Genomic DNA, 13,966 nt, shown 5'->3' on the forward strand with positions numbered 1-13,966 from the left:
AATCAAAACATAAATAATCACAAATCATCATAAAATTAATACTAAAAGAGAAGGATTTAAACATTGTCAAAGTAGAGGCCTGTCTCACATCTTCATGAAGACTATTCCAGGTTTTAGCTGCAGAAAACTGAAACGCTGATTCCTCATGTGTAGTCCTGGTTTAGTTCTGGTTTAGTCTTGGTTTAGGCCATGTTTACTCCATGTTTAGTCCTGGTTTAGTCCATGTTTAGTCCATGTTTAGTCCATGTTTAGTCCATGTTTAGTCTTTTTTTTTTATCCCTGGTTTAGTCCATGTTTAGTCCATGTTTAGTCCATGTTTAGTCCATGTTTAGTCCATGTTTAGTCCATGTTTAGTCCTGGTTTAGTCCATGTTTAGCCCATGTTTAGTCCATGTTTAGTCCATGTTTAGTCCATGTTTAGTCCATGTTTAGTCCATGTTTAGTCTTTTTTTTACCCCTGGTTTAGTCCATGTTTAGTCCATGTTTAGTCCATGTTTAGTCTTTTTTTACCCCTGGTTTAGTCCATGTTTAGTCCATGTTTAGTCCTGGTATAGTCCTGGTATAGTCCTGGTTTAGTCCTGGTTTGGTCCATGTTTACTCCATGTTTAGTCCTGGTTTAGTCCATGTTTAGTCCATGTTTAGTCCATGTTTAGTCCATGTTTAGTCTTTTTTTTTTACCCCTGGTTTAGTCCATGTTTAGTCCATGTTTAGTCCATGTTTAGTCCATGTTTAGTCCTGGTTTAGTCCATGTTTAGCCTTGGTTTAGTCCATGTTTAGTCCATGTTTAGTCCATGTTTAGTCCATGTTTAGTCCATGTTTAGTCTTTTTTTTACCCCTGGTTTAGTCCATGTTTAGTCCATGTTTAGTCCATGTTTAGTCCATGTTTAGTCTTTTTTTACCCCTGGTTTAGTCCATGTTTAGTCCATGTTTAGTCCATGTTTAGTCCATGTTTAGTCCATGTTTAGTCCTGGTATAGTCCTGGTATAGTCCTGGTTTAGTCCTGGTTTAGTCCTGGTTTGGTCCATGTTTAGTCCTTGTTTAGTCCTGACTCTGGGCCCCAGCAGGAGGCCGGCCCCTGAAGTCCTCAGAGTGTGAGATGGTTCATGTGGCTCTAACATGTCAGGAGGTCTGCTACTTTTAGTTTAACGACTAAAATACTCCAAGCAAATGTTTCGATAGAGTTTTGTTTAGTACATCCAATATCTGATGGTATATTTGTTCATTTTCCTACAACATTTGGTAAAAACAACAGCAGTGAATTTGAACAAAACATGAAGTTCCAGAAGATAATGAAGAACACTTTTGCATTAGTCCATTGATGCACTTTACAACTATGACTCATTCACACTACGAGCTGGCCACAAATATCCAACAATATCCACTCTGTGAGAATCCACTCCTCACTTTCACTGCCAAATGCACCGGGTCACGTCTGCTTGTTTAAGGGCTGCATTCAGAGCTGCTCTAATATAGGCCTGTATTATATTGTGACAAATTGGGACACAGTTATAAGTAAATCACTGGAGCCGAATGGACTGATTGTCTGCGTTTCCGAAACAGCTCAATTTGGAAGTGTCAGATGAAAGGCTGTGTGAATTCAGAGTCCAGGCACAGACGGGGACGAGCGGTGGAAGTGTGGGCTCCAGACAAAGATGGTGATTTAGAGAGACAGCCCAGAATCTAGCGTTTAGTCTCGGCCATTTCATGTGTAGTTATCCTTGAAGTATATAATAATTTTGGTGATCTTTTCCGATATGTCCCCTATTAGCCACTGAAGTTTCTTTCTAAGGCTGTGTTACTGGTTTGTTAGTGTGAATATAAGAAACTACTGCTCGTAATGGGACACATAGAGAAATCTCTTTGTGTGTATGCCCAGAATGCCAATTGTTATACGATATCTTAACTCACGGTAACTCATCCCTCGACTGAAATACGCATAAACCCCTTCGTAAGTGGACTATGGCGTTGTTTCCTCTCTTTTCCCCTGGCCTTTTTAAGTTCCTATATGCCACACTGTGCGACTTGCAGCTTCCTTGTAATCTTAATAATATTTGAATGATGCACCACGTAAACTCGATCTGGATTGAAGCTGATTAGGGAGCTGGGGAGTTAGCGATGGCCGATGGGCGTAAAGTGAAAGAGAGAGACGGAAAGTTATTAGCAGTGTTTATCCACATATAGATCATTGAATATCTCTGTGGCCTGCAAGAACCCGGCCGCCCACCCAACATCTGATCATTACACTTCATTATGAGAGCAGGTAGCGACGAGGGACATGCCGATGAGCTCCGCGGCTGCTGGGAGACATGGAAAAATGCATGTAAACAGACAGATGAGGAGAGGCAGGCTTGAGGGATAGGATAGGAGGAATTTGACCGGAGGGGGATTTGTTGATCTAAGGGTGTGGGTGGACATTTGTGTTATTCATGCATGAATAAGAGGAAATGTATTCTACCTTATGGCTCTGTATTTATTTGCAGGGTTTAGTGTCACACAGAGAGTGGCAGGCCTGCTCTGCAAAGGTGTAATAAGCCCTCACAGACAGATGTCCTTTGCCTTGACATGTAGCCATCGCTGTTCTCCTCAGCTGTCCAAACCATCATGTGGGAGGGGAAGGGGTGGGGGCCCTGGAACGCAAGGGGAAGATGGAAACGAAGCAATAGAGTGGACAGAGTATGCAATCCCTACCATGAATTTTACATTTTTGTTGCAATATTGTCGAATCAATTGAAAGCACCGAGCATGTGGCTAACGCTAACACCTGAGCGGAGTTAACGCCAGCTGTGGAAGCTCTGTCGGCATTAAGCACTAATAATCGCAGATAAAAGAGCCATGTTGGTTCAAACTGGGACGTAGTGTGGTGTGCAAAGCAGTGTCCCATTTTACAAAGCCAAATAAGCTCACAAACTGTGCTCAGCGATAAAAAAAAGAAAACCTTTTGGCCCAGTGTTGACTTTCATTAATATTTCACCAAAACACTTTTTTTCTGAGCTACAAATCAAACCATTTCTGCCAATTTGAATCCACACAGTGCACTCTATTAGGTATTATTTGTACTAATATAGCCATTACTTCAACATTGTCAACTGCTTTAACAACCCACTTTGCCGAGTATCTGTAATTGTTTTCAAATCAAACTAAAATGTGAGGATTCCTTTTCATTCCACGTTAAATATGTTCTGTTAAATGTACTCAGAAGGTCCATTATGTAGTTCATAAATGACTTGTGTAGTAAACCATGCAGTATCGTGTTACATGTTCGCTCTGCGGTGCTGGTGCTGCTTGTGTGTACGTGAGGAGAGATTGAGTCAGAGGAGGGGACTGCAGTATTCCTCCAGTGGGATGCATTGATTTTCCTGGCCCAGTGTGGGGATGTGGGAAATGTCAGCCTCTAATTGAGTTGATAAAACCGTTTTGAGTTTCAGACGTAAATATGACTCTCGCACCAAAAGGCGGCGGCGTGGACAGGTCCCATGGGTGGGCTGAGGACGGGTGAAAGAGCCCCTTGTTGCTCCGTTGTGTTAACATGTGCATACACTTAGCATGCACTGTTTATAATGCACCAGATGATATTTGAATGTTCCGTCAGGACACGAGGGGCGCTCCGCATTCACAGCGCTTTCATTGTGAATCCGGACACAAGCTCATCACTTTGAATGGTTTTGTTGTGGGCAGAAATGGACAGGCAGAGAGAGAGAGCGGCAGAGGTCATTTCCATTAGAAGTGCAGTGAGTGAATAAAGAATTGGCTGAATGGGGCCGCGCTGCCAGAGCTGATTAGCAGATTGCTATGCAGAGAGAGCACATAACTTACCTGCTGCCGTCAATAGAAATCTCCTCCTAATATCAGCTCCGAGTGGGTCAGAGGTGCTCTCTATTTAAGCTTTAAATCATCGGACATGATCGTTACTGCAAATGAGATGTAAATAGTGCGTTTTTTCTTTTTCAGAAATAACATACGCAACTGCAAGTTATCCATAAGGCTGTCTCATTATCAAGGCTTTTCTATGGTTTCATACTAACAAAACTGAGAGGCCTTACTCTTTACTGTAGTAATACTCCTACAGTTAATATAAGACATTCATAATTTTATTTTTTTACTTTATAATTAACTTTAGAAAGACTAAAAGTCACTTAATGTAATTATGGTTAGTTTCTAATATTGCAGAAACATTTTAAATCAATTATAGTCTGCATTGTTAAGGTCATCTATACAGCACAACTCTTACACAAAGTAATTCAAAATGCTTTATAGAATAAGAAAGATATCAAAATCACAATACAAACACATCAAAACATAAATAATCATCATTAAATGAACATAAAAAGAGAAGAGTGCAGAATAAAAACCTTTCAGTTATATGCACAGATAAACAGAACAGTTTGGAGCCTGGATTTAAACATTGTCAAAGTAGAGGCCTGTGTCACATCTTCAGGAAGACTGTTCCAGGTTTTAGCTGCATAAAACTGAAACACTGATTCCCCATGTTTAGTCCTGACTCTGGGCACCAGCAGGAGGCCGGTCCCTGAAGTCCTCAGAGTGTGAGATGGTTCATGTGGCACTAACATCTCGTCATGTACAAGCTGTACAGCTTTTTGTTTTACAGAAATAACTCACATCGTCTGATTTTTAGCCTCATTGACAGAGATGAACCAAAGATTATCTTTGTCACTTTCTACCATTGAGATGCAGCTTTTTCCTAATCAGTTTGAAAGTCGCAACACGTCAACACATGAGCCACTGTGTATCTATAGGGCCTCCTCTCTAATTATTCATAGTGATAATGAGAATTTCACACATTACTCTGTCACACATAGACACAGCACTGCCTCTGCTTCTCTCACTTTCATATGTAGACACACACACACTTGTGGCAATGCCTACTGGTAATTAACTGACATAATTAGGCAGACAACCATTTGTATAGGCCCGCACACACACACACACACACACACACACACACCTCCCTGGTAATTAAGAGTATTAATTACCAGCATAGCTGTCCCTGTGAGGCTCCGTATCACTCAGCGCCTGGCACACAGCAGGGCTCTTATTGCCTTATCTGTGCTCACCATCACGTCTCTCCTGGTGCCCGCACTTACACACATGTCCTCCCAAATACTCTCCTGCCGGAGAAACAAATGGTGTCTAATTAGTCACAGACTGATGGCTGGCCATAGGTTAACTTCTGGAGGCCTGGGACTTTGAGAGAAGTGAAAAGAGGCACAGATGAAGAGCAGGGATTTGTTTCTGTTTTCAATATTTGTAGTTCATTTTGTGGCATAAAATTGGCAGCACCCGTCAAAGAGTTCATTGAGACCATCTGTACATGATAATCTCTCTTCAATGTCTGAGAGTCTAAGCCAGTTTTATAATAAGACAAAACATCATAATCTAATATGTCCTGTCACATTTCGATTTTAAACATTAACTGTCCAATCCACTGTATGTAAAGAGTCATGTGATTCTGTGGTCATGCCCATGTTTTTTACAATAGATATGAAATTGTTTCTTCTGTTTGTTTTCCAGTTGATGGCTGCACAGACTGGTCCATAGACTACCTGAAGTACCAGGTGCTGGTGGGAGAGCCTGTCAGACTGAAGTGTGCTCTGTTCTATGGCTACATCAGGGCCAACTACAGCCAGGCGCAGGGCGTGGGCCTCAGCCTCATGTGGTACCGCAGCTCTGGACTGGGACACAGTGACTTTGAGGAGCCCATCTCCTTCGACGGTGTGAGGATGAGTAAAGAGGAGGACTCCATCTGGTTCAGACCGGCCGACTTCCAGGACGTGGGGCTGTACTCCTGTGTGCTGCGGTAAGACACCAAGTAGATAGAAGTCTAATTTTACTTTATTAAACTCACTGTTGTGAAAGGTAAAGGGCAGTTATTATTGGCTTTGACAGGTTTAAATAGGTTTAAAGCCAACAAACAAAAACAACATCTCTGACACATTCATTCATTTGACTGCTGCTTAAACCATCTTCATGATCATAATACAGAGTCCATCACAGACAATGTGCTGAGGTCAGCTGCATTCAAAAGCTACTCCCAAAGCATTGTGCTTTACAAGGCAAAGGGGATCTATAAGAGTTACCATTGAGAACGATAACAAACCCCCACTGCTTACATGTGTGTAACGATGTAATACCGTGTTCTCTGTGTTTAAATATCCAGATAGCTTAGAAAATTGCCCAGGTAATTCTCATCTAAATGCCACACGAATCCATTTAAACATACACAATACTGTATATTAGCGAGCCATTGCACTGTGAGTCTCCTAATACCAGATGCATAATTATGTGGCAGTAACTTATTAACCTTTACAGTGGAGAACATCCCTCTGTAAACGGCTCATTGCAGCGCCTCATCTCACAGAGTTTTTAATAATGCCGTTAAAGGCCCCTTAAAGAGCGGGAGATGCTCGGAGAGTACATGGGGTGTGACTAGAGCCGGCGTTTGTGTACAATGAAACCCTCGCCTATAGTGCATTTCATTACAGCTCTGTGTTGGAATAAAGGCCTTTCACAAACATTGCACTATCCCCGTAGTGAGTCGGAGATATTCATGCGTTTTACATTCAAGCCGGCACAGAGAGGAGAGGATGAGCTAAAATAACAATCTGGTTGAGCTTGGAGGATAGAAAAACGTCAGATGTACATATAAGAACAAAGCGCTTAAAAATCAGTGTGGTTGGAATGGATTTTAGCACAACGACCTCAAACATGTAAATAAACAACCCATCTCAAAATTGTATGCCATTAAAATTGAATTGTCATTTTTTTATTGAAATACTTGCATCTGTGTTGTTCTCTCCATAGATCTGACCTGTAACTTGGCCTGGTGGTGTCACGGAGATAGATTAGTTTGATGCCAGACAGTGGAATATTCCAGGCACGCACCCTCCACCAGACACATTACATAGTGTCCCTTTAAGACTAGACACAGAAAGTGAGAGCACATTTAGCACTGCACTGTCAAATTCAGCCCTGACAACATTTCCCTACACAAATAAATGCTTGCTCTGGGTTTCTTTAATATTGTCCACACTTGTCCAATGCCAAAAACATTATTCGAACAAACAGTGACACAATGTTGCAGTGCACAGCATAATTTTGTTATGGTCCCTAACACTTAAGAATAGAAAAGTGCCTTTAGCTCTGTATTATAAAAGTTAGTTTCTGGGCCGCCCAGATCTTTCTGCATCTGGGCGGCAGTCGAAGGCGGGGACCTCGACGACCGGATCTCCGGACATGGAGACTAGCTTTGGGGACATGGAATGTCACCTCGCTGGGGGGGAAAGAGCCGGAGCTTGTACGGGAGGTTGAGTGTTACCGGCTAGATATAGTCGGCCTCACCTCCATGCACAGCTTGGGCTCTGGAACCCAACTCCTTGAGAGGGGTTGGACTCTCCATTTCTCTGGCGTTGCCCGCGGGGAGCTGCGGCGAGCTGCTGTGGGCTTGCTCATTGCCCTACAGCTCAGCCGCTGCGTGTTGGAGTTCACCCCGGTGAACGAGAGGGTTGTGTCCCTGTGCCTTCGGGTCGGGGACAGGTCCCTCACTGTTGTGTCGGCCTACGGGCCAAACAGCAGTGCGGAGTACCCGGCTTCTTGGAGTCCCTGGGAGGGGTACTAAACAGTGCACCAACCGGGGACTCCATTGTTCTCCTGGGGGACTTCAATGCCCATGTGGGTAATGACAGTGACACTTGGAGGGGCGTGATTGGGAGGAATGGCCTCCCCGATCTGAACCCGAGTGGTGTTTTGTTATTGGACTTCTGTGCTAGTCACAGTTTGTCCATAACGAACACCATGTTCGAGCACAAGGGTGTCCATCGGTGCACGTGGCACCAGGACACTCTAGGTCGGAGGTCGATAAGTTAGTCAGACCTGTTCCCGGTGCATGTTGGACTCAGCCAGGGCTGCCCTTTGTCACCAGTTCTGTTCATTATATTTATGGACAGAATTTCTAGGCGCAGCCAGGGGCCGGAGGGGGTCTGGTTTGGGAACCACAGTATTTCATCTCTGCTGTTTGCAGATGATGTTGTCCTGATGGCTTCTTTGAGCCAGGACCTGCAGCAGGCACTGGGGCGGTTTGCAGCCGACTGTGAAGCGGCTGGGATGAGAATCAGCTCCTCCAAATCCGAGGCCATGGTTCTCGACCGGAAAAAGGTGGTTTGCTCTCTCCGGGTGGGTGATGAGTCTCTGCCTCAAGTGGAGGAGTTCAAGTATCTCGGGGTCTTGATCACGAGCGAGGGAAGGATGGAACGTGAGATTGACAGGCGGATCGGTGCAGCGTCTGCAGTGATGCGGTCGCTGTATCGGTCCGTTGTGGTGAAGAAGGAGCTGAGCCCAAAGGCAAAGCTCTCGATTTACCGGTCAATCTACGTTCCTACCCTCACCTATGGTCATGAGCTCTGGGTAATGACCGAAAGGACAAGGTCGCGGATACAAGCGGTCGAAATGGGTTTCCTCCGCATAGTGGCCGGGCGCACCCTTAGGAACAGGGTGAGGAGCTCGGTCACACAGGAGGAGCTCGGAGTAGAGCCACTGCTCCTACACGTCGAGAGGAACCAGTTGAGGGCATCGGACATCTGCTCTGGATGCCTCCTGGACGCCTCCCTAGGGAGGTGTTCTGGGCATGTCCCACCGGGAGGAGGCCCCGGGGAAGACCCAGGACACGCTGGAGGGACTATGTCTCTCGGCTGGCCTGGGAACGCCTTGGGGTCCCACCGGAGGAGCTGGAGGACGTGTCCAGGGTGAGGGAAGTCTGGGAGTCCCTGCTTAGGCTGCTGCCCCCGCAACCCGGCCCCGGATAAGCGGAAGAAAATGGATGGATGGAGTTTCTGGGCCACCAACAAATAAGTCAGGCCTATGCGCGTGTTTTCCCTCCAAATGGTTCATAATATACACAATTTCGGCTTAGCCTTCTGGTTTTTTGAGTTGTAAGTGTATGTAGTTCTGCAGCGTTTTAATATTGCATACGCCAACATGGAGACAGATGCGTTTACAGTTTAGTTTGGATTTGTTACCTTCTTTCAACTTGTGTACCATATGTGAGTAATCAAATGCCTTCATGTTAAATCCTTCCAGATGTTTCCCTGTGTAAGAGATATAAAGGAGCATAGAATGTGTGAAGCGTGCATCCTGCGAGTGTATGTGTGAGATCACACTTATCTTTGTCCTTCTCTGTCTTCAAATTTCACTCTAATCGCTGCTCGTGTGAAGGTGACTTCATTTACATAGCAATCTCTGGGCTTTTCTTTTGCCTGGCCTTTCTCTCCTCCTGCCTCCCACATGTCAGCGCTCAAGTGGGGACCTAGGGTGTGTACTGCTCCTCCAGATCCATCAATCTTACTTCTTCTGCAATTCATATGCCGCGTTGCTTCCATTTTTCACTGGATAAATAATTTTCTAATAAGTCTGGTAATGAGACACAGTTGAACCACTTGTATTTGCTTCCTGTGATCATGCAATAGGCGGCATAATGCGTGGAGAATTACAGCTAATAACTCCACGGAAATAGAATGTGACAGACGTGAAAGACGTCCACAGAAGCGCGCGTCCACCCCCTCGCTGTCCATCAATCAAACACCACCTCTGACACGTTTCCCACAATGCCACGGGGCGCCTGTTGTGAATATTTAACATGCAAACGCTGCCTCACCACTGGCTCCGGGGGGGATTTGGATGGCTCAGGTGCGCGACTGCGAGAGGTCAGTCCTGATCGTCTCCCTATTATGTAAACAAGCATCAGAGATTGATTCCGGGGGATTTAATGCTGCGTATGTATGTCCACATGTGGTAGATGTAGTACAGCGGCCTTATTTGTTCTTCGCAAAAATATACTTCTCAACTTAGCAAGCCTTCCACCGCGAATCTTCCCACTCTGTTCGCTCCAGATAGCATTGGAGTCGATAACGTTAGATACCAGCTCCAGGAGGGCAGTGCTCTGTTGCAATACCTGCATCTCTTTTGCTTCCCACAGCGTTTTCAAGATGTCCTCTGAGACGTCTCCTCTGTAGTAGAAGCAAAGTCTTATTTTTCCATTCGCTGTCTCATACGCTCCCTGTGTGCTCCATGCTAGCTCCTTTCTTGCAGCTTTGCAGACAGCCGTCGCATTAGTCAGTATAAAGGTGGGAGCGTGCACGTGTGTGTCAGTGTTTTATGGCTCCCGGGGTCAGAGGTGCTTATACGGCTGAGGTGACTCCCTTATTGCTTCCATAACCTGAGTAGATCAAATGAAACCCTGTCATTTACACTCAATGGAAGCATCCGGCACTGTAAATGTAATGTAATGAAAGCCCCGTATGGCCGTGGCGCACAGGTTGCTCTCGCTCACGGTCTCGACACATCCAAAGATTATGTGCTGCTATTCCTTCAGTTTATGTTATGGTGGGAGTGTACTTTCTTTGCCTTTTTGTTGTGAACTCTTCAAGCAGCACTGTGAAGTTTGGGATCGGGAAAAAAAACACAAAGAACTCAGCTGTCATTCTTTCTACTGATGTAATTCACAGTAGCTGGTAGGCTATGGGCTAGCATGTAAGAAAGGCTTAGCTGACAGGTAAGTCATTAAAGAAGATGGCTCCTTAAAATATCTCAGAGATGTGTTATCGACTACTAAATATGGGGACTTAATGTGACGCCCATTTTATCATGACATTTTTCTTCTTCTTCTTCTACTCAACTGTGCACAAGTATGTATTCTATAACTCTGTAACTTCTATAACTCACACGCATGCATTATTTAATACAGTTATAAAGGTGTTGGCATAAAAGGAAGCATGCATGCAATATTTAACAAAATTACACCTTCATCTCTACATTGAATCTAAACAGATATGAGCCGTTTAATGCTGTAATCCAAAGAGTGTCCTGCAGTGTGACATGAAAAATCACATATTTAGAAAGACTAGAAAGGAGCTCAGCTGACATTTATGCAGCAGGGGGCGCTCTGGGGTTAAAGGTTTCAAATACAAGTTAAAAGAAAATATGAGCAGGTTTTTATTTTTGTAAAACCCAACAAAAAAAAAAAGCTTTGAACATTCTAATATGTTCTTTCAGATGGGACAGTTACATAATTATTAAACTGGCACTACAAACATATTAAGTGTTAACATTTTTAAACATTTGTAGTGAATGTCCAGTGGGGGCTGGAGATTCACACACAGGACATGTTAAAACGTCTAAAACTAAGAGTTACGCAAACAATGATGTAAAGTTTGTAAAAAGGCTTCCTTCTAATTGTAGCAGAACTGAACTAATTTTTGTATTTTTCTACAAAGGCGTGTCACTCCACAGGACAGAAAAAGGTGTTACCCCCAAACACCAAGTACACTTTTTTTTTTTTTTTGCATTATGATGATTTCCCAATTTGCTCAAAATCAAACCACTTATTGATGCTGATTTTAAACTGTGATGAAAATACCTAATCTTATAACTCTGCTAATGCTAATGCTAATGCTAATGCTAATACTAATACTAATACTAATACTAATAATAATAACAATAACAATAACAATAATAATAATACATAGTAACTCTCTAGTAAATTTAGTATATAACTATGAATTTGTTTACATTATCAATTAGTGCCATTATATTTTTTAGTTTTAGTTACATTCATAAAAGTTATAAATTGTCCTTCGAAGTGCATTTTATATTGAAATACTCTTCATGTCTAACCTTCTAAATTTGAAACTATTCCACGTTTCGTACCACCGGTTGGAAAACACTAATAATAACCCATAAATTGAGACCACTTTTATTGTGAGTCACTAAAATATTCGCTCTTCAAAAGTAAAATAGCGAGGCCACGGGCAGAGCAAAGTTACACTGTGCTGCTCCAACGAATGAGTCATGACAACTGATTTATTTGTTCTTGTCACTTCAGCCTTGACACTGTTCCACCACGTTGGAAAAAAGTGCGTCGGCCGCGTCTCTGTCAGCTCACCGCTTTAGCCGCACATCGCTCCTGATGCTTCTCTAGATCTTTCCCATTGATTCTTAAGTGTGTCACAAATGTAATGTAACGTCCCGCGGGGGGATACCGTGTTCTGGGAGCTCTGGGATGGCATTATGTCAGCACTGATGAGCTCTCAAATGATAATGATTGCAGCTGCGTTTATAAGAACCGTAAAGGAGGGGGCGGCGGAGACAGTTACCCAGAAATGATGCATGGTGCGTGGGGGGGTGGGGCATGTCGTGTGTACGGGGCATGTTGTGATGACCAAGCTGCTTTTCCTATCCTGGATGAGGCTGTCTTAGTGTTTCTGTGATTAGCATCCACGGGCCCAGATAACTCCCCCCATAAATCCAATAGAGGCCGCCCTGAGCACGACGCATTGACTCAACTAAGCCTATGAACGTGTCGTTATTGCAAACCCAGCAAATGGTCACGTTAGAGGGAGATGCAGAAGCAACCATCAAAGAACTAATAAGGCAGAAGAAAATACTATCGAGCTTGTGTCATTTTATTTAAGCATGCTAACTAATCACTAATATAACGAAATGTGTTTTAGACCTGTTAAGAAAGTCCAGACGTTAACGCACTGCCTGAACCATGACTAGATGTGATCACTAAATCTGAAATATTGTTTAAGAATCATGACCAGCAATAAATAAACAGGTGAATTAAACACTTTAGTTGTTAGTTTGCATCGGTAATGAGTCATAGAAGTTATTAACTCAACTTTTTACAGCTTAAATCTGATAATAAAGCCAAAAAATAACCACAAATGTCTCAGAAGATGAAATATTATTCTAGCTTTACTGAACGATAAGTCGATATAGCAATTACTGTGATGATTTAACCCCAACTGGATCCAAACGTATGCACACCAAAGTGATACATCTCTCCAAGGGTTCATTATATACTCCTGACCATCTTCACAATTCTCACATCTCCTTATTAAGCTCACCTGGCGTTAAAGAAAAGCTCTGAAGAAGACCTTGCGTTGGCGTCTCTTGCTTCAAAACACTTACTTAAATCCTCACTTTGTCAAATTAATATCTTATTAAAGAGAAGGAAAGTAAAGGTAAAATGTATGTAAAATAATTTGCGTCTGTCCGTAGGAACTCGACGTACTGCATGAAGGTGTCCATGTCTCTGAGCGTGGCGGAGAATGACACGAACCTGTGCTACAACTCCAACATGAGGAGGATGGAAAAGGCGGAGCTGAGTAAGACCAAAAACATCACCTGCCCAAACATCGAGGACTACGTGGAGCCGGGGAAGGAGCTGGAGATCACATGGTACAAGGTGGGACGACTGTTCAACTATAGCGTGCCTGTTAGCTTATTACGATTTCATACATTTTCATTTTCTTTTCCTTCAACACTATGGTAAGGTTAACGTGTCTGTTTAGATTCAGTTAAAATCCCAATCGTACAGTAGTTGCAATAGTTCTAGTGAGTGCCTTTGGTAGTACTCCTTGGTATACGTACTTTGAATGTTTTGAAGTACAAGCGCAGGTTTTGGATAGTTCTCTCCTTTCCCCAAATCCCTTAGAACACCTATGCTGGTTTTGTACAGTACTCACCTTGAATAAAGTTATTTTATTTTTATTTTTTTAGTTTTATTCCAGGAATCCAAGCATCTACTGTATGTGCCTTAGTCATGCTATTCACTCTAACACCCACAAGGAGTGAAGGAGTTAAGTGCTATTATGTATAAATTGTATGCAGTATGATTTGGAAATTAAATTGGCATGTTATTATTTTCATCATTCAAACCATAGAGGCCATATGTAGCGATGTCCTTAGTAATGAAAAGCTACGAGAGCCCGTTATCAACCTCTTCCCTTAAGAAGCGAGTGTCCTCCAAAAGCTCCTTGGGCCTTATATCTATGCAGCCTACACCTCCCTCACATGTCACCTGGCTCCTTCTTCCCGGGTCAGATGTAGCCGGCGGTCAACAAAGTGCATTTTCAAACCGGGCCAGACTAATCACAGGTAGATTACCACTTGAT

The 13,966-nt window shown here is 43.3% G+C and overlaps 1 protein-coding gene across 4 annotated transcripts in view; it reads left to right on the plus strand.

Moving 5' to 3' along the window:
- Nucleotides 1-13,966, plus strand: part of il1rapl1a (interleukin 1 receptor accessory protein-like 1a) — a 215,128-nt gene that overhangs the window by 113,100 nt on the left and 88,062 nt on the right. For all 4 annotated transcript variants that reach the window (XM_055230656.1, XM_055230657.1, XM_033987092.2 and 1 more), the window contains 2 exons: nt 5,529-5,814; nt 13,071-13,257. In XM_055230656.1, the coding sequence (XP_055086631.1) occupies nt 5,529-5,814; nt 13,071-13,257 (473 nt within the window). The remainder of the gene's footprint in view (nt 1-5,528; nt 5,815-13,070; nt 13,258-13,966) is intronic.

The sequence above is a fragment of the Periophthalmus magnuspinnatus genome, chromosome 21 (assembly GCF_009829125.3).
Source record: "Periophthalmus magnuspinnatus isolate fPerMag1 chromosome 21, fPerMag1.2.pri, whole genome shotgun sequence".
NCBI lineage: Eukaryota > Metazoa > Chordata > Actinopteri > Gobiiformes > Gobiidae > Periophthalmus > Periophthalmus magnuspinnatus.